Genomic DNA, 19,635 nt, shown 5'->3' on the forward strand with positions numbered 1-19,635 from the left:
GAGAGTTGAATCACCCATATGTAAACATGATTATTCCTTTTCATCCAGAAGCGTGTGGCTGATGTATACCCCTTGCCAAATGGGGGGAAAAGAATCAGACTATGAAATTCCTTGTCCAGCTGCCTAGTTCAATAACTAACCAGTACATTTTATTACAGGCTTCAGCAATTTAATGTGAAATGGGCCCATTTTATGCTACCATACTATATGAGCAATGTGAAATTGCTTTTTTGCTTTTCCTAAAAAGGTACTCAAGTGTCGCCCTAACTTGAATGTTTCCTTATGAACAAACACAGCAGCAATGCAGTATTTCCTTTGATGACATTTGCCTATACACTGAGCGGCTATTGCTCCAGTGCTCCCACTGAAACACTCATGTACCCACATAAAAATGCACAAGGGATGTAACAATTTTGCCTTTCACTTGTTTGAGATGACTCTAAGACCAGTGCTAATATCAGTATATTTTAGTCTTCAGGTGATTTAACAAGATCTCACACTTCCACTAGGGCCGCACAGAGAGGGGAGCAAGTGGGGCAATTTGCCCCAGGCACCACAGGGGCCCCCACAAGAATGCTCCAGCCCCGACCCCGCCTTCCCCCATCCCCTCAGTGCGCCACGTCCAGGAGCGGCCCTGGACAGAGCTAAAGTGACGTGGCTCCGCTGCGGCCTGAGCTCCTCCTCGCTCAGAGCCACATGGTAAGGGGGCGGGGCCTGAGCTCTGGTCTGCCGGAGCCACGCTGCTGCAGCGGTGTCCAGGGGCCAAGGCAGCTCTTGAACGTGGCACATTGAGGCTCCGGGAGAGGCAGGGGTTACCCAGGAGCGGCCCTGGACTGAGCTAAAGCAGTGTGGCTCGAGCAGGGCCTGAGCTCCTCCCAGCTTGGAACTGCGTGGTAAGGGGCCGGGGCTGTGAGCTCCAGGCCGACCGGCGAGAGCTCGGGCCCCACTGGAGCCACGGCATTGCAGCGCTGCCCGGGGCTGCTTCTGGACACGGTACGCTGAGGCTCCGAGAGAGCGGGGAGGGGGATGGATAAGGGGCAGGGAGTCCCAGGGACAGTCAGGGGAAAGGGAAGGGGCAGTGGTTCGGGGGTGGTGGTCAGGGAGCAGGGAACAGGGGGTTGGCTCATGGGCATTCCAAGGGTCTGTCGGGAGCCGGGGGTGGGGGGGGTCAGGGCAGTTAGGGAACAGGGGTGGTTGGGGAGGGAATTTCAGGGGGCCAGTGAGGGGACAAGGAGCAGGATGGGTTAGGGATTCTGAGGGGGGCAGTCAGGGGCCAGGAAGTGGATGGGGGTCAGATAGGGAGCAGGGCCAGGCTGTCTGGGGAGGCACAACCTTCCCTACCCTAAAGCTCATTCAGCAGTTTGTGTTAAATAGCTGTCTGCAAGCCTCAAAGAGCTAAGCTGTTATCTTTTCTGTTACCGAAATATCGGGTCTGCCTAGCTGAGAGCCAATAACAGCCTGACAGGGATGAGGAAAGATGCTTTATTCTGCAGAAGAAATGAGAGCCCTGTACCTTGGTACAAAAGACACTATTCCATACAAATTTCACAAGCCTTTTATACACTTTTAGACAAAGACCCTGGTGTGTTAACACTTGATTGGTAGGTGTCAAACCCCACACTTCTGGTTAGTAAAAACTGGTTTGAAGCAAGTTTTCTCTGCTTTGAGGCAGAAGAGAAAAGATAGTTCAAAAGTTCAGGTTACTGTGTACGTGAGGCTTCTGCTTCCCCCTAATGTCCAAACCGTTAGTTGTTAGGAGGGTTACCAGTAACTTTCACACTTCCATGGGGGAAGGGATCACATGAGAAGAGCAATATCCTACACCACCTACCTCCTTCCCAACCCTACCAAGGGAGACCCTCCTCCCCTGCATTCCCCAAGGCTCCAGAGGTTTTAATTCAGTGGTTCTCAAACTTTTGTACTGGTGACCCCTTTCACATAGCAAACCTCTGAGTGTGACACCCTCCCCTTATAAATTAAAAACAAACACTATTATAAATGCTGCAGGCAAAGTGGGGTTTGAGGTGAAGACTGACAGCTCACAATCCCCAATAATAACTTGTGACCCCTGAGGGGTCCCAAACCTGTTTGAGAACCCTGGGGTTCATTTAATTTTAGCACCCTATGTCCATTCACATGCATGTGCTATTTTGAACATTTCAGTTTTCACAACAAAAGCTCATCCCACATTCTGGAATAAGCTCAAATGCTCAGTTCCTGGAGTATGTACATAAGCTATACTAAAGACAAACCCACAGTAACTGTCTCCGGTTTGTGAGGGACCCCATGGAGCCAGTCTCTAGGAAACAGATACATACAGGATGGGTAAGGAATGGTGTCCCTAGCCTCTGTCTGTCAGAGGGTGGAGATGGATGGCAGGAGAGAAATTATTTGACTATTACCTGTTAGGTTCACTCCCTCTGGGGCACCTGGCTTTGGCCACTGTCAGTAGGCAGGATACTGGGCTGGATGGACCTTTGATCTGACTTAGTATGGCCATTCTTATGTTCTAAGCTAAATGAACCCAAAGGTAGGGAGCCATATGAGTCAAGGAAGCCAGCAAAGTATCAGAAACCTGGAAAACTCTCTCACTGGATGGGCTCAGGCGTTTGGTCACAATCGCTGAGGTGGTTCAAAAGTTTTGGATTTTTTTTAAGCAGATTTTTTAAATTGTTTCTTTAAACAAACACAGCAAGTAGCAAATATTTGGCCACATACTTCTGAAACCTCACACCATGTTCAGGTTTTGGCAGACTAATTTCAGCTTTTCAATTAAAAAAACCACAACAAATTTTGAAGGAAAGCAGAGATTGTCCATGATTTTTTTCTGCTTTTTAAAAACCTCTAGTTTTCGATCCAAAAAAAGTTTTGACGGAAAATATTTGTCCAGCCCTTTTAATGAGCTTTAGTGCCTTTTAGCACTAGCTGATGCTGAGAACCAGTGATACCTTGTAAAGGTGACTTGAAAATAAGTTCTCTCAACACTGGGTTTGTGCCGAGATGTGGAAGATTTTTAAATGTTTATTTTTCCCAGGGCTGCCCAGGGGAGGGGCGGCAACAAGTGGGGCAATTTGCCTCAGGCCCCGCAGGGGCGCCTACGAGAATATAGTATTCTATAATATTGCAACTTTTCTTTATGGAAGGGGCCCCTGAAATTGCTTTGCCCCAGGCCCCCTGAATCCTCTGGGTGGCTCTGACTTCCCCCTGGATCACAGGAGACAGTAATTTATGTTACGATGTCCTCAGATAACTAAACATGCTAAAAATTGGAAAGCTATTAATGCAGTGTTAACTAGAAGTAGGCAGAGTGAACTAAATCAATAAAATACACGTTTACGAACCATTCTGCAATGACTCACTCATTCTAGAATTGTGTGTACAGTACAATTTGTATGCCAAAAAAAGGGGGAATGGGTTAGAGTACAGCAATTAAAAATGAAAGAGATAAATCTCACAATTATTCTATAATTTCCAGTTTACTTCTGAGTTCAGATTCTGACAGTAAGTGACTGTTTCGACAAAATTTGCAAGGGAAGGTACCACTGGCCTAGCAGTGGGGAACAGAGCACATGTTGCTCAGTATGGACACAATAATATGCAACATTCACTGAAAAAATATTTCCTTTTATCAGTTGAATTTGCCACTTCTCCATTTCATTGAATGTCTCCTTGTGTTATGAGACAAGGAGAACAAAAGCTCCCCGTCCACTTTTTCTGTACCATTATTTCATGTATTTTATTACGTACTCTCATTCATCTCCTTGCCAAGGTAAACAAACCCAATAATTTTAATCTCGTTTTATGAGTTTTTCCATGTCCCTCATCATTTTTGTCCCCTTCTCTGAACCTTTTCTAGTTCTGCAATATTATTTTGAGATGGGATGAATATAACAAAGAGTATTCTTGATGAGGCTGCACTATTGACTATATATGATTACATTTTCCATATTATTCTCTGTCCCATTTCCTATGCATTCTAACATTTTTGCTTTTTTTGACTGCAGCTGTACATTGAGCACAAGTGTTCATTGAACTATCTGCAGTTACCCTCAGCTCCCTTTCCTGGATTGATATAGTTAATTTAGAACCCTGAAAGACATGCAAATTGTTCAATGTGCATTAATTGCATTTGTCAACATTGAACTTCATTTGCCATCATGTTATCCATTCACTTTAGTTTGGTCTCTGAAATTCCTCACAGATCTCTCTGGTTTTAACTAATCTAAATAAGTGTATAATTTGAAACTTTTGCTACCTCACTACTTACCCTCTCTCTCTCACCACCACCCTTCCATGTCATTATTATATTAAACACAGGACCTAGAATAGAATCTTAAAGCACCCCCACTGTTAACCTTTTACCATGAAGAAAACTGATCATTTAGCCTCTGTGTCCTGTCTTCTAGCCAGCTTTTGATCCACAATACTTTGCCTCTTGACTGTTTAGTTTCTTTAACAGCCTCATGAGGAATCACATCACAGGTCTTTTGAAAGCCTAAACAAACTAAGTCAACTTTCTTTTGCAGAAACCATGGTTAGACTATCATATTTAACTTTCAGGTGTTTTACTCTAATTTTAATGATCATTTCAACAAATTTGCCTAGTACAGATATAAATCTTACTAGTCTAATTACCCAGATGATGCCAGAGTCTTTTTTCAATACAGGTACAATTGCTACCCAACACTCCTCTCATACATTAGCTATTTCTAATGAGAGATTGATTGTTTTTTGCCAACAGCTCAGCCACTTCACAACTCCTTCAGAATTCTTGTATGTATGCCGTCTAGGGGTGCCTTGCTTTTTACATCAATTTGTTCCAGCCCATCTTCTGACACTATAGTCTTTGATATTACCTCACCTTTGGGTTTGTCTACGCTACCATTAAAGTTGATGTAACTTATGTCACTCAGGGGGTGTGAAAAAACACCTCCCTAAGCAATGTAAGTTACATTGACTTAAAGCGGTGTCTCTACCATGCTATGTTGATGGGAGATGCTCTCTCACACCTACATAGCTTCCGCCTTTCGTTGAGATGGAGTACTTGCATCAACAGGAGAGCGCTCTCCAGTCAACATAGCACATTTTCACCAGACGCACTACATCAACGCAGCTGTGCCAATGTAACTCAGTAGTGAAGACAAGCCCTTTGTTGCCAAAAAAGAGCAGGACAGAGGTCGGTATCTCCACAAACATCCTCTGTGGTGAAGACTGACTCAAGACATTATTCAAGTGTCTCAGAACCTTAATTACTCCTTTTATCCCCTTGGAAACCAACAGACCAACTTTTTGCTGGTGGTGGGAAGAGAGCTGCCTGCTCCTGATCTTTTTGTTTTTTTATACCTTTAGCTATTTGTTCTCTGAATTCCATCTTAACCCTTCTAACATCTTACCTGCTATAATGTGTCCTCCTAGTGTCAAATTTCCAAATTTTGAAGGATTTCTGTTTGGTTTGAATAATCTCTTGAACGTTTCCCTTTAGACAGATCTGTTTACTCCTTGCCTCCCTAGTTCCCTTGTTGCTCAGCAGTCCTTACACCTTCTGAGACTGTCTTCTTAAATAGCATCCTTTCCCTATTTATGGATTTGATTGCCCCCTCAAAACTTTCCTCTGCCATCATGCCTACAAAAAATCCAGACAGCTGTTAGGCAGCTGGTGCGCTAGCACTGCAGCCCATCACACTGTCAAATGTTGTCTTACTGTTTCTTTGTGCTCTTCTTGTCTGTCTCACCTTTTATTAGTTTCTCAGCTCCTTAGGACAGGGACCATCTTTAAGTGTTTGTACCGCACCTAATCCTGACCCATATTTGTGTCCCCCTCCCAGGAGAGGTTACTTACCTTACAGTAACTGGACTTTTTTGAGATGCCTGTGTCCACACAGCTCGCTATTGTAAATGTATGGTCCCCCTGGGCACAAACCTAGAATCTTTTAGCCACCAATGTCCATTGTGGCCTCACACGTGTCCCCTCGCCCTTCCCTCACACCACCTTCCCTAGAGTATAAAAAGGTAAAGCAGCCCCACCCACCACAGATAGTTAGTTAGGTAAAAGACTGGCTCAATGGGGAAGGAGGCTGACAGTGGCACCTGCGTGCACAAAGTCATCTCAAAGAACTCCAGCTACTGTAAGGTACATTCCCTTTCTTTCTTCTTGAACTCGAACCGAGCTCTTTCACATTCCAGGTGTATGTGCTAACCACAGGGCTAGAAGGCGTACCAGGAGGCATGCTATGGCTCTCGATCTCCAGTCCATGGAGACCTTCCTGGCTGGCTCTAGAATGTTTTTTAGAAGTAATCAGTGGGTGAACGTCGAAAAAGAAGTTGGTAGCCTTGCAGCAATCTGTATTATAGCGTGAAAGATTTAGACAACCACTTATAAGGATTCTATAAATGCCCAAAAGAAAAATTTCTGGATGGAAAGGGCCAGAAGAGTCACCAAATGGAACTAATTTTGTCACATTCCTATCTCATTGGTTGTTGCTCACACTCACTATATCTGGTATACACTACAGCAGTGGTTCTCTACCTATTTACCATTGTCGGCCCCATATGTGTATAACATGGCTGCATCCACACAATATATATACTACCTGTATAGAATCATAGAATATGAGGGTTGGAAGGGATCTCAGTAGGTCTAGTCCACCCCCTGCTCAAAGCAGGACCAATCCCCAGACAGATTTTTGCCCCAGATCCCTAAATGGCCCCCTCAAGGATTGAGCTCACAACCCTGGGTTTAGCAGGCCAATGCTCAAACCCCTGAGCGATCCCTCCTCCTCAAATGGTGCTGATTAGGCTGCAAGTGGCCCACAGGCAGCAAATTGAGAACTACTGCAGCATAGCCTTTTCAGAGCCAGGACTGCTTTAGGTTTCTTTTTTTAAAAGAAAAGATGCCTGAAAACCTCCTAGCACCAACTGGGTATATCATCAATAGGGTGAACTGCATATTAATAGAAATTCCAGGTTAGAATACAAATACTGTACAGTGTGCGCATATGACTGATCACACCACACTGAAACTGAGGCTAATGAGTCATCCCTGAAAGAACTTGAGGAGACTGCTAGAATCATTACAATGACCCACTTCTGCTACAGAAATGTCACTTCAGGACACAAATTAGCAAATACTGTTTGTAATGGCATAAAAAATTGTTTATTGGAACAGCAAGTCTCAAAAGATGAGAGGCTATTTTTGATACAATCCCTGATAACATTAGGAATGGTTCAGGAAGTAGAGTTAGACTAAACGTTTTATAGCCAGTGGACAGAACTGAAGTTCCCCTTCCCTAAATTATTGTAAAATTAGCTAAATTTTCAGGGTTTGTAACTTATATCCTGAATTGGCCTCTCTCAGACAGGATTCCTGGCAACTCTTATGTTCTCCAAAACTGGAGGACTTCCCCACCTATAAACACATTCACATCACTTTTTGGGGCCTGCTGTTGCAATGACTGAGATGGGTTCCATAGAACTTTTTTCCGAGTCCCTCACTGCTACTCCCAAAGCATCCAGGTTTCCTGCAGAGCACTGTAATGCACTTCTGCAATCACAGGCAAGGCAAAGCAAAGCCTCTCCACAGCACTCACATTTCTTGTCACGTTGGAAGCAAAAGAACATACCTGATTATTAGGGCTGAATTCAGTGCTGATTTCATGCAATACCATTAGATGAAGGTGTATGTATCAGTGTTGCATTTGGCCCTTAATGCAAACAGCCACTGAGTGAAACACATGCCACCACTAGCCCATCAAATCTACTCTATTTTGCATTCTTTATAGGGAAAAGTGAAAAATATTCTTCTACACATTCAATGTGTATACAGATCCCGACAGTTTTACAGGGAAGGTGAAGAAAGAAAGTTCATTGTAATTAAATATCAAACAGTGAATCTATTTTGTGTACTGCAGTCTTACACAAGACTGTTTTAAGCAATAAAACGTGTATTTCAGAAAAGAAGATTAAAATAGGCTTTAACACAATTGGAAGCTATGAGTTAATACATTCAGCTCAAAGGCTGCCTTGTAGTTATAAAATAAGCTAGAGCACTTTTAAAGCCTAGACAGAACAGGAACGTTAACTCTTGCTCTGTTTAAACTACTGGCGTATGTTTAAAATACACATTAAATCACAAAAAGATTAATTGCTCATAATGCACCTGGGGAAGACCTCAACAGAATTAAAGTAATATAAGCTCCCAAAAATGTTAACATGAAAGAGATAGAAAGAACGAAAGTTATGTATGGGCCATGTTTTACTTTAATAAGCATAAAACCAAAATGGTAAAACTTATACAAAACGCATACCCTATTCAGGTATAAATACACCTACACATGTGCATACAACAAAGCTGCATATTTTCTTTAAAAATAAAAGATGATTCTCTAAAAGCTACACTATTAGCATTTTGCTGTGCATAACTGAAAAGCTGGATGCCTGCATACTAGGAAAGCATTATGGTAAAAATTAGTTGCCTTTATGCAGAGCTACCTAAAAAAGGCTGGATTTGATTTCATTTTGATGGTCACATTGTTTTTAAGTATCTGTAATAATATATAAATGACTGGCCCCATGAAAAATTATTTCAGAATGAAGAAAAAAAGATACACAGACAGTTTTCTTCTTCCTTTAATATCAGGTGATGTAATAGACTTCTAAAAATGGACATCTTGAAATTATTACACTGATGCATAAAACAAGTATGTCACATTATAAGATTCAATGTTATAAATGTTGAAATGAACAGAAAACAAAGATCTTTGTATTTTTACTATTAATTATTCCCTCCAAACACAATAGAATTACCTGTAAAAACAGTCTTTTCTTCAATGTCTTACAGCTGCTTTCCAACCAAATCAGAAAGTTCAAAGGGTATAAATATCAATATTACTGATGGGAGATAAACTAGATGGAGTTCCAAAGTGGATACTGGCTTAAGACACACATACTTCCTGCTGGATATTTGGTTGTGGAAGTTTACTATCTTCTGTCTTTTCCTGCCCAGGACCTTGGCACACAGTCTTGCGTTTAAATAACCGTAGACTCAACCTTAACAAGTCACTGTCTACTACTGGAGAATTCGTGTAAGTCTGTTTTGTTGTGCCCTGTTTGGATCGAAGAAAGAAAAATTAGTGGCTTTTTGACAAGTGGGTTGAGATATTAGACTCAAATATCCTCAATAATTAAATGTTAACTGTATGTCCTTGAAAATGGTTCCTCCTAGCATTAATTCTAACAGTAATTTTGCCTTGTCTATTGACACGCAAAGTCGAGAAACCTAATTCAGCATGTGACAACTGACGAAGTCCTTAGAGAAAACATTTTTTTACAGGAACAAATATTTAGTAACATTCCTAAACTAGAAAACTATACTTTTACAAACATTATTTGTACAAAAGTCCATAGAATCCAAAAACATCAAGGAATTATTCAAAAACCATCCCTGAAACCACATTTCTTTAAATTATTTTAATTTATACATTCTATCTTTATAAAAGCATGTTCCTGGAATTTAAATAAAATCTAGCATACAAGGGAGCACTCACCCCTAGTAACACATCTCAAAATTAACCTCTTAGGCTAAAGTAAAATAAAAATCCCATAACCACTTAATACCAACGGAAGTCCATTCTCCACTAGATTTTGGTCAGTAAACCTTGATTTCACTGCACACATACAGACAAAAAATATTTCCATCAATAATCAAGAATAAGAGATAGGAAAAGCTGCTTGAGAACTCTCTTTGATTTAAGGATATTCGTTTTGTAAGGTTTGACATGTGATGTTGACAACCTTTGTTTTAACAGTTATAAAACTTCAACTTTGTGAATGTCAACATCTGCTGCCAATTATAGTCTGACTTGACCACTCCCTTAATTTTGCACAACTGTGAAAATTTAAATCAATACAAATTGAAAAAATGCTTAAATATAAACTGATATTATCCACTGACATTTAAAAAAAAAATATCAAATTCTGCCAAGTCTAATTATTTGTGCGTGGAGGGAGGCAAGAATAGAAAAATAGACCAGCAACAACATATAAACTATATCAGAAGAAAGGGTTATATCATTGTAAAAATATTTTGAAGGCAAAGACAATTCATGTTCTTATTTTTAAATGCTTTATGTAATTCATGCTCTTGCCTTTTCATTTTTCACTAGCTGCTTGCGAATTGCCGAATCCCTTCTAAAGCACAGGGCTTTACAGCAAGGACCAAGGTTACTAAGAAGACCTGCTCTCTCTTCTTTTCGCAGTAATGCAGCCATGTTCAGGGCCCCAAGTTCATGTTCAAACAGATTTTCTGCATCTACAAAGAGATCAGCATATATAAGAATAGCTTTGCCGACTGTGAAATATTTTTTGTCCCACAGAAAAGTGTATTTATTGAAGGTAAAAATTCTCACATGTGATTTACAAACTCCATAGTCATGTATTATTTCTAAAATTCTTGCCCAAAGTTGAACTCAGTATTAGAGGAAATAGATGGGGTAACCCTTGGCCTCTGAGAAGAATACAAACAGCTCCTCACTTCACCCATTCCACTGATTGGTGGAGCAGCATTAAATAGAAGAGTCTAGAATGAGTGCACTTTCACCTTCTGCGCACTGGAGAGAAAGGACTATGACGGCAGTCATAACTGAGGGTTAAAAAAACTTTGGCACAGCTCTAGAAGGGAAGAATGGGCTTCTTCCATGATTAGAAGAATGGGGTGAAGACAAGGGGGTTCAAAGTTGGCATTAATCAAAGTCCTATGTTCCCCTTTTGTGTATCACCAATGACCAATGGGTACACCACCATCAAAACGGGCCACATGTGGCTAAACAGACGTGAGATGTAGAATATTTCCCCTTTCCTTAGTGCAGTTGCCACTTCTCACTCTGCAAAAGGGTGACGCAAAAAAGATGGCAAAAAGGTGCCCAGGAACCATGGAGAACAAGTCAGAAAAATCGATATTCTAACTAGCACACATTTCCTATGAGTCACTCCCACCCCCCAAAAACTACCCTGTTAATACTATTTGGAATGGAAGCATTAATACTTCCTCTATGTTTCGTATAATATCTCTGCCAGAAGTGTCAGTGGGCAGCAGCAAAACAATGAGGTTGGGGGAATCACAGAGAACTGTGGATTTGGACCTGAGCTTCTATCTGCTCTTTTCCAGGTCACAACCTCTAACCCAGAGAACACTGCCATCAATCCAAGAATAAGGAGAGGATGTATCCAAACCCACCTCTGATTAATGTAAAAACGAAAGGATAACATATTAAAAGCTTAACAGTGTGATCGAAAAACTTAAGTTACAAAGACAAATGTGATATACTACATGGCCTTTGGTACAAGTCATTGACATCAAGATATCAAAAACTGTTTTATTTGGTGCTTGGCAGAGAGCATTTTACATGAAGTCTCACATTTGGCACTGTAAAAAGCAAGGGACCTGGGACAAGTCTAATGGATAAAGGTTTGAAGGCTAATGCAGCGATCTAGGCAGAATGCATACAGGGACATGGGGACATGTTTTAATCCACTTACAAAGTGATCTTTTGACTAAACTGAGCAGGACATTTTTCAGACAAGGTTAAAGTAAAGAAGTACTCAGAATCAAGGATGGGTCAAAGAAAACAACAATGAAATTGCCAAGACAATACAGATGGCTAATCAGGAGCTCAAGTAAATGACAGACCAAAATGCAACTTCAAAGCCTGCCTGTAACCAGGAGTCTGCCAAGGTACCAGATGCTGTTGCTCAAAGAGACTGTTTCACAGCTAAGCACCTGGGTCCCAAGAGGAAACAGTTGTAAATAGTAGATGGGGAGGAAACAACTAAATAAAGACTAGAGATTTAAATTCTATCACTTGTTAGAAAATGGATAAACAAACAAGAATCCCCAAAAGGATTTTCTTTCTTTTGTACTTCAATTCACTAATAGAAGCAAGAGATCCACGTATATGAATAGGTGAAAAAGTAAACACAAATCAGCCTAGATCAATGGAGCCACTACAATAATATAAATATATACTTATACCAGCAAGTATCAACATAAAATCTATGTGCATCTTGAAACTAAAATGCTTACTAGTTCTTTCTTTTCAAAGACACTTTATAAATCATATAAAATCAGGATTGGAAGGGACCTCAGGAGGTCATCTAGTCCAACCCCCTGCTCAAAGCAGAACCAACCCCAGCTAAATCCCAGCCAGGGCCTTGTCACTTTCTAATCCTGAGATGGAATTTTATCCCCGCAGGAAACAGAATTACCTTTAGGTTTTTCTAAACCTCTCTGGCAGGTTTCTTTAACTTTGGTGAAGAGTTCAGGGCCCGCCAGTCGTTTGGAAATGCCAACTCTCAACATAACAGCACATGGTGTGAATTTTAAGAGTGCTGCCCCAGGCTCCCGTGGCTCTTTTGGTTGCTTTGGCATAAGACTGGACCAATCTACATCTATTACATCAACAGGATCTGCAGAAAGATACAATGGAGAATGAGCTATCACATCAACATCCCTTATTATGAATGGCTAGCTTCATCTGGTGTCTTCAAGGCAGTATAAATCAGCTGAATATTGTTCAGAAGCTCTCTCAAAAGGTGAATTATTTTGTATTTCAGAATTTAGATTATGGTGTCAAACTCATGACGCTGGTGGTAAACTGAATTAAGGGATTCCTCCAAAATCTACATCTCTTGCTTGTATTTAAAAAGAAAACCCAATTTCTGTTTTTAATATTCTTGAAACCTCCTGATGAACAGACTGCTTGGGCTCTGCTGAATCTGCGGGTCTGGAAATAGTCACTTCAGTAGGCATAGAAATCATAGTACAACTAAGAACATACTACAATGGACCTGATTTAAAATATTTAACTGATTGGTGTATAGATTAGACCTTTGGCTGCTATTCTCTGCTGTAGCATTGGTGCAGGCAATAAAATACATCTGCTCTTTAAGGAGACGTGATTTACTGGACAGAATGGGAGCTGTGTTTTTGTCTAACGCAGCAGGTATGTTGTAGCCACAGGACTTAGCAGGAAATGCCTTTCCTACTTTGGGTAGGTTGATAGGCAGTCAATCCATTAAGATACATTGAAAAATATGAATCTTGGAACCATTACAGTATCTCTAAAATTTCCTGTCCCTTTAACACACCAGTTCCCTAGTAATAATAATGAATGGGATACAGAGATACCTATTCATTCAGCTGGTCCAACTTTTGCATTCAACTGCTAGCAAAAAGGGATTTACTATACATTTTACCTGGCATCTTCTCATCCTCCTGTTGATCCTCCCTCTTTTCAGCATCACCTGCCAGAATTTCATCTAGTTCATCATCACTGATTGGCTCATATTCTCCAGCAGCAGACCCTAGTGACTGTACATCATCTATCTTGGCCTCGTCTTCTCCTACAGAAACAGACATGCATTGTAAGCTTAAAAACTGTCATTTTTTAATATTTCAGTGTCCTGATAACTAGATTACAGCATGTATAGGCTTGAGCAAATAAACCTGATAGCTTTCTTGTGGAAGCACATTCAACACTGATAGAAGCTGTTCAGTTCTGTGGGTGGTCAAATAATTTTTCCCACCTGGTAGATAATAAAAACTCTTGAATTTAACTTGGCTCAGGTCAATTTCTACTTGTGCAATATTAGGCAGCATGCATACTCAGGGTCAAATTTAAAAGGAATACTTACACTGCTGTCTGTTACATGAAGGTAGGTATATGTATTTTACACTTTCAAGCCCCCTTCTGAGAAGTTATAGCAAGGAGCTTAAAGAAGGTTACACCAGGTTCCCTTAATCTCTGTTTCACTTGTTTGATAATTTGCAACCTAGATAACCTTACGCATCACCCCTAAATTTGATCCTTCAAATTAGAAACACCACACGGATGTCATAAGTTATTGTAATTATGTCATCTTGAGGCCCATGGAGAAATGGCTGGGACTCTGCCCCTCCTCTGGGATTGAAAGCCCACCCAAAGCAGTGATGCACCAGCACAAGCCCACATGCAACCCACACTCCAGATGGGTTTGCACAATCCAGATAAGGATGTGTACAGCCAACTCGTGGCCATCCATTCCATAAGTCACCTCGAAGACAGCATCTACAAGCAGAAGACTTTCTGGATCTGGGCACTTAGAAGATGTACTGATTCAATCCACTGAGTGAGCAGCCTCTGCCAGCAGGACTCTGATCAAGAAAGAACTGGAATGTACAGATACCCTCTCCTTGCAGAGTGTAGCAGAAATACTGCCAACTGTCTTTTTCACCCAGAAGCGAAATTCTCCTTGCGTGAAAGCTGCATCCAAGGGTACAATTTGCTTGCCCTTGATACATTAAAAAATTAGAAATCAATGCAGAAAACTAAGAGAAAGACAATAATAAGAGTGTAAATTAACTACTCAGAACACCTGTCACTGCTTTGCAGGGAGTACAGCATCTCTGGCATCATTAAAGTCTTCACTTGAAGCAAACATATTAAACGTTCAACACAAAATCATAATTAAGTAATTAAATCCTCACACATTTTATGTTAGGCCTATAGACAATGACTGTAACCTAAACAGAACAAGACAGTTGATGTTGCACCAACATCAGAGTTGAAAGTTGTGCTAAGATACGCTCTCTTTTCTCTCTAAAGGGAAATCTTTAGACTACACTAAATTTCACTCTGGATCGCATCATAATTTTCAGTGTCAACACTTGCATAACAAAACTTCAGATTTTCATGATACATCCTCTATTTTCTAGTAGAATACTGTACTACTGAACACACCAGTTCACATTTTTTTCTCAACTACATGCTTGAGTAGAGCAGATATTTTCTGATTTTCAAAAGTCGAATGACCTCCTTATGAAACAACATATGTGGCACACAACAACATGTGCACGAGCCATAATTCAAATCCAACAACCAAAGTTATTAGGTAATAATCAGGAGAAAGAATGTGCATCACGCTTTTGTTTTAGCTCCCATTTTAAACAAGATTTTGCTTTGAATCACTGGAAGTGAATTATTTTTTGTTGTGTGTGTCTAGGAAAAGATATAAATTAAGACAAAACTATGCTGTAATTAAAAAGGTAAATATAAACAGATTTCAGACTGCTAAAAAGAATACAATACAACCAGGAAAGGCCGAGTGACAAAATAATTAGGGAAGGAAAGTATGTGATCCTTTGGGAGAAGGTATGGACAATATAAACATATCAGGAAGAATTTACTGAATGTCAGCGAGACATGCACTGAGAATACAGTTTCTTATTCAGTCACAAATTTGTGCTTGCTTTTTTAGATTTTTCCAAATAGGTTATGGAATTTTTCCCTGCTTCAGTCTCTCAAGTGCAAGACTCAAGCTACTTAATTCCACTCTTCCTCAGTGCGTTTTAAATATAGTTTTCGATTTAAGTGTTTGCCCTTGTCTATATTACCTTTGTTTCTTAAACTCAGCACACACGTTTTCAGAGCCAGAAAAACTAGCATATTTTCTCTGTGTTGAATAAAATTACTTTTCTGAAGTTATTCCTGGACAAGACCTATCTATTATATGCTAAGAACTATACACATCTTAAAATTATACCATCGTCAGTTCTCTGGCAACTGGCTCTGTGGAAAAAAATAATATGATTGATGCAACATTTTTTAAAATGTAGGAAAATAAGACTGTCAATTTTTCTTCTCCTAAAATGCTTTCTATTTTTCTACAGTTTTCCCCTTTGACTCTTCTTACCAATACCCTCCTGAGCTGTCACTCCCACACTGAGAAAAAGGCTAATGGTGTAAAGGGGTGAGGAAGAAAAGGGAATTTTTATTCTTTAAGCCACCTGACTATTCAGAAATTTAGTGCCTAAGCAAATTATACCTTGTCTCATTTATGTTTATTTGTCTCAAAACTGCTTTGGAAGTACACAATTAACAAAGCACATGCTAAAAAGGCTGCTCATAGGGATTCTCTCTCAGGGTACCTGCTTCCACAGTGGAAAAGCTGGAGCCAATCTGCATATCAGAGAGTGACCTTTCAGTAGCAAATAATTCTAATTACTGTAGTTTGATGTTATGTTAAAAAGAGAAGGCATAAAATAATTGACATACTAGTTTCTGTTCCAGAACATCTCACCTTCTAAGCTCTCCACTTTCTCAGCTTCATTTCCATCTTCAAATCCTTGTGAAGTTCCCAAGTCCTTTTCTGTCCTTTCCTTCTCCAAAGCTGCAGTGTCCCGGCAAACCCCATCAGATTCCTTTTCATGATCCCTGTCCAGTTTTGGTTCATTGCGCTTTGTCGTCTCTGTTTGAGAAGAAATGTCAAGAGTTCTGTCCCTGTCCCTGTCTCTTTCAGTAGTATCAGGAAGTTGTCTCTCTCTTTCCCTGTCCAAGTCTCTTCTTTTTTCCCTCTCTCGCTCTCTGATTCTGTCACGATTCCGTGGCCAGTCTTTATCTACATCCCGGTCCCATTCTCTCTGCCTTCCATCCCTCCTTTCTCTGTCTCGTTCACGATCGTGATCATGTCTATCTCGTTCTTGAAGCCTCTCCCTGCTATCAAAGGACCCAGATCTGGAATGGACCTGACGATCTGATTCAGGAGAACTTCTTCTTGAACTGTGGCTTCTTGAATCTTGACGATCTGAATAAAATATTAAAGAGACATGACTGTAGCAAGTGAATGCAGTACACATGTATCTGTATTAAAACAGACAAAAATATCAAAGCTTTACAGACTCTGCTGTCAAAACAGACCTTTGAGGGCAAGAACACAGAATGAAGATTTCTTCATAAAATCACTTCTATGTATTTGACCTTATTCAAGGGCATGACTTCTCTCTTAATTATCCCCTTCCTCCTCCCCCACAAAACATTTCTCAATAGCTAAAAACTGCTTCTTTAAAATCAAACTGTAGGTATTTATGTATTTTGATTGTGAAACAAAAGAAGGGAAAACAAGTGTCATCATTTTGAAAATTTGCCATTCTGAAATCCAATAAAGCCATCGTTGGCAAATAAATTTGTTCTGTAATCCCATCATATGTCAAATTTAAGCAAGATGTAGATTAACATTTGATTGGGGCCCTCCAGGATATGCCAAACTTCTTGCCACAGTTGGGTATTTTCCGCAAGTCAGTACTGAACCAATTCTCCAGCATGCTTTTAGGAAATAGTATGTTGGTGGAGGGTGCATTCTATCCCGTAAAAGAGGAAAACCAATGACCTGATCACTTGTAATCATGAACCATTTCAAATCAAGCAATGGTTTCTGCCTAATTTCCCCCTGCAATTCCATTCAGCTTCTGTATTCTTCACTGACAAGTATTTTGTAGCACTGCATGAAATGTTAAAACAGCTTTGCTCAAACAGATACGGCCATATTTCCACAGCAGGTGAAAATATTTTTTATACATTCCTTATCTGCCTTCAACAATCTTTAAATGAAAGGTCCTATGCATGTGCAAATTACGAAGACTGGCATGTCTATTAACTAAGAGCTACCAGTTTAGCTTTCTTCCCCCACTGAAGTTAAAGACCCAGTAGAAAGGCTGACGGTACTGTCAGGTCATCACACACAACCACTGCCCAGCAGCAAGACTATAGGATAGAGACAAAGGACCAAGTAACTGCTGCCCAATTGTCTGCAAAACCATTTAAAGGCTTCTTAAAAGTTTAAAACAAATATTGTGTCCAATATCACTTAAAGGAAACCATTACCTATAAAAAGCTTGCTATTGGGTTTAAAGATCCATAACTTTAAATAGCATGTGTAAATGCTGTTTATTTTCATATGGGTATATTTGTGTTCTTGACAGTATCTTATTATAAGAACATAAGAACAGCCATACTGGGTCAGACCATCTAGCCCAACATCCTGTCTTCCGACAACGGCCAATGCCAGGTGCCCCAGAGGGAATGAACAGAACAGGTAATCATCAAGTACAGAATGCAGAATATTAATATTAAACAGGTAATCATCAAGTACTCGATGACCTCTCGAGGTCCCTTCCAGTCCTAGAGTCTATGAGTCTATGAGTCTATAAGTGATTCATCCCGTTGCCCATTCGCAGCTTCTGGCAAAGAGAGGCTAGGGACATCATCCCTGCCCATCTTGGCTAATAGCCATTGATGGTCCTATCCTCCATGAATTTATATAATTCTTTTTTGAACCTTGTAATAGCCTTGGCTTTCACAACATCCTCTGGCAAGGAGTTCCACAGGTTGACTGTGCATTGTGTGAAAAAATACTTCCTTTTGTTTATGGAAAACCTTTACATATTTGAACCTGTCAGGTTTACAAAGTGTGGCACAAAGCCCATTTTCTTGATGCTAAATCAAGAAGTTTTAGGAGAAGCTTGGTATGATTATTATCCTAATTTGAACTGAATTGGACTAGAAAGAGCAGAAGATGATTCTGGAAGCTTGTCCAGACACCTGAGGAAACAACTGCAAGTCACAGCCACATTTTTTCATAGAAGATTATAGGGAATAATTTGGACAACAGAAACATCACCACAAAAGGTGGTAATGGAGATTTCACCTTAAAATGGAATCTGTAAATAAAACAAGGATACATAACATGGACATATTTTAACATCCTAGGAGGATTGAATCCTCTGTTCATGGTTTAGTAATTAAAGTTTAACTAAAAGACCATCCACCCCCCGGAGCAAGATCAAATTTTTTCAGTATAACAGCCTACCTGAAACAAACAAGAAGAAAAATAAAGACTTGGAAAAAAATACAATCTGGTCAGGGGTCAGGTCAAGTCTTTCAACCCCACAGCAGCAATCTCAGATTGCTGACTATGCCTCAACACAAAAATTATCTGCCATCTGAAAGGGTTAAAAAATAAATCAGTGTATGGGACACAGGTGTATGTTTCCCATGCCAATTTTGTCCTGACAACATCCAGGCTGCTCTTGCTTCTTCCCTGCTCTCTTTTCATATGGAGGAACATCCACCAATGTCTCTATCAGGGAAACATCTAACATTCCTCATCTGCCAAGTGGGTGAAAAGCATTTTCAGTACTGCTAAGTTATTTATGATATAGTACAGGAAACAAGAAGAAAGCTGGAGCTCTCTAACAGCGAGTTTGTTTAATGAGGACAGAAACTCTCCAATGAAGGGGCCTAATATCTTAAATAATTTCTTGCCTGTTTTCCTCACTCTCCACACGCATAAAACTAAGCAATTCAGTTCCAATTGATTATTTAGGTTCAGAATTTTCATTTATATTAAACTTTCTATTAAGGGCCGCAACCTAGTGACTTCACTGCAAATTTCTCTCAGGAACCACGTTGAACATAGCTCCCTGAAACATGTAAAATTTAACTTCATGCACATCATTGCATAATTTCAATATTAAAATTTAATTTCAATTTGTTTATAATTGTTAAAGTACATTTTATATAATAAAATTACTACTGTGCTCTGTGTTAGCATAAGAGCTTTTCTAATTTAAAAGTTTAATTAGTTCCAGATATGTTTTAACTGACAGCATAAATTGCTATTTCCTGTTGACTATTCCAGGCTCAGAAAAGGGATAATCCATCCCCATTGATGTCAAGAGTTTTAAATCATAATTTGAAGGAATATTCAATTCCCTCTAATTTTATTATGGAGGCAGAAGATGATTCACTGGATATGAAAGGAAAAGCA

General features: G+C 40.0%; 1 protein-coding gene across 6 annotated transcripts in view; it reads right to left on the reverse strand.

The window, feature by feature from the left end:
- Positions 1 to 8,609: 8,609 nt before the first annotated feature.
- ZC3H13 (zinc finger CCCH-type containing 13) overlaps positions 8,610 to 19,635 on the reverse strand; it is a 59,171-nt gene continuing 48,145 nt past the window's right edge. For all 6 annotated transcript variants that reach the window (XM_050947018.1, XM_050947009.1, XM_050946979.1 and 3 more), the window contains 5 exons: positions 16,111 to 16,614; positions 13,249 to 13,395; positions 12,259 to 12,459; positions 10,143 to 10,306; positions 8,610 to 9,101 (listed from right to left, as the gene is read on the reverse strand). In XM_050947018.1, the coding sequence (XP_050802975.1) occupies positions 8,931 to 9,101; positions 10,143 to 10,306; positions 12,259 to 12,459; positions 13,249 to 13,395; positions 16,111 to 16,614 (1,187 nt within the window). In that variant the 3' untranslated portion in view covers positions 8,610 to 8,930. The remainder of the gene's footprint in view (positions 9,102 to 10,142; positions 10,307 to 12,258; positions 12,460 to 13,248; positions 13,396 to 16,110; positions 16,615 to 19,635) is intronic.

Source organism: Gopherus flavomarginatus, chromosome 1, assembly GCF_025201925.1.
Source record: "Gopherus flavomarginatus isolate rGopFla2 chromosome 1, rGopFla2.mat.asm, whole genome shotgun sequence".
Lineage (NCBI taxonomy): Eukaryota > Metazoa > Chordata > Testudines > Testudinidae > Gopherus > Gopherus flavomarginatus.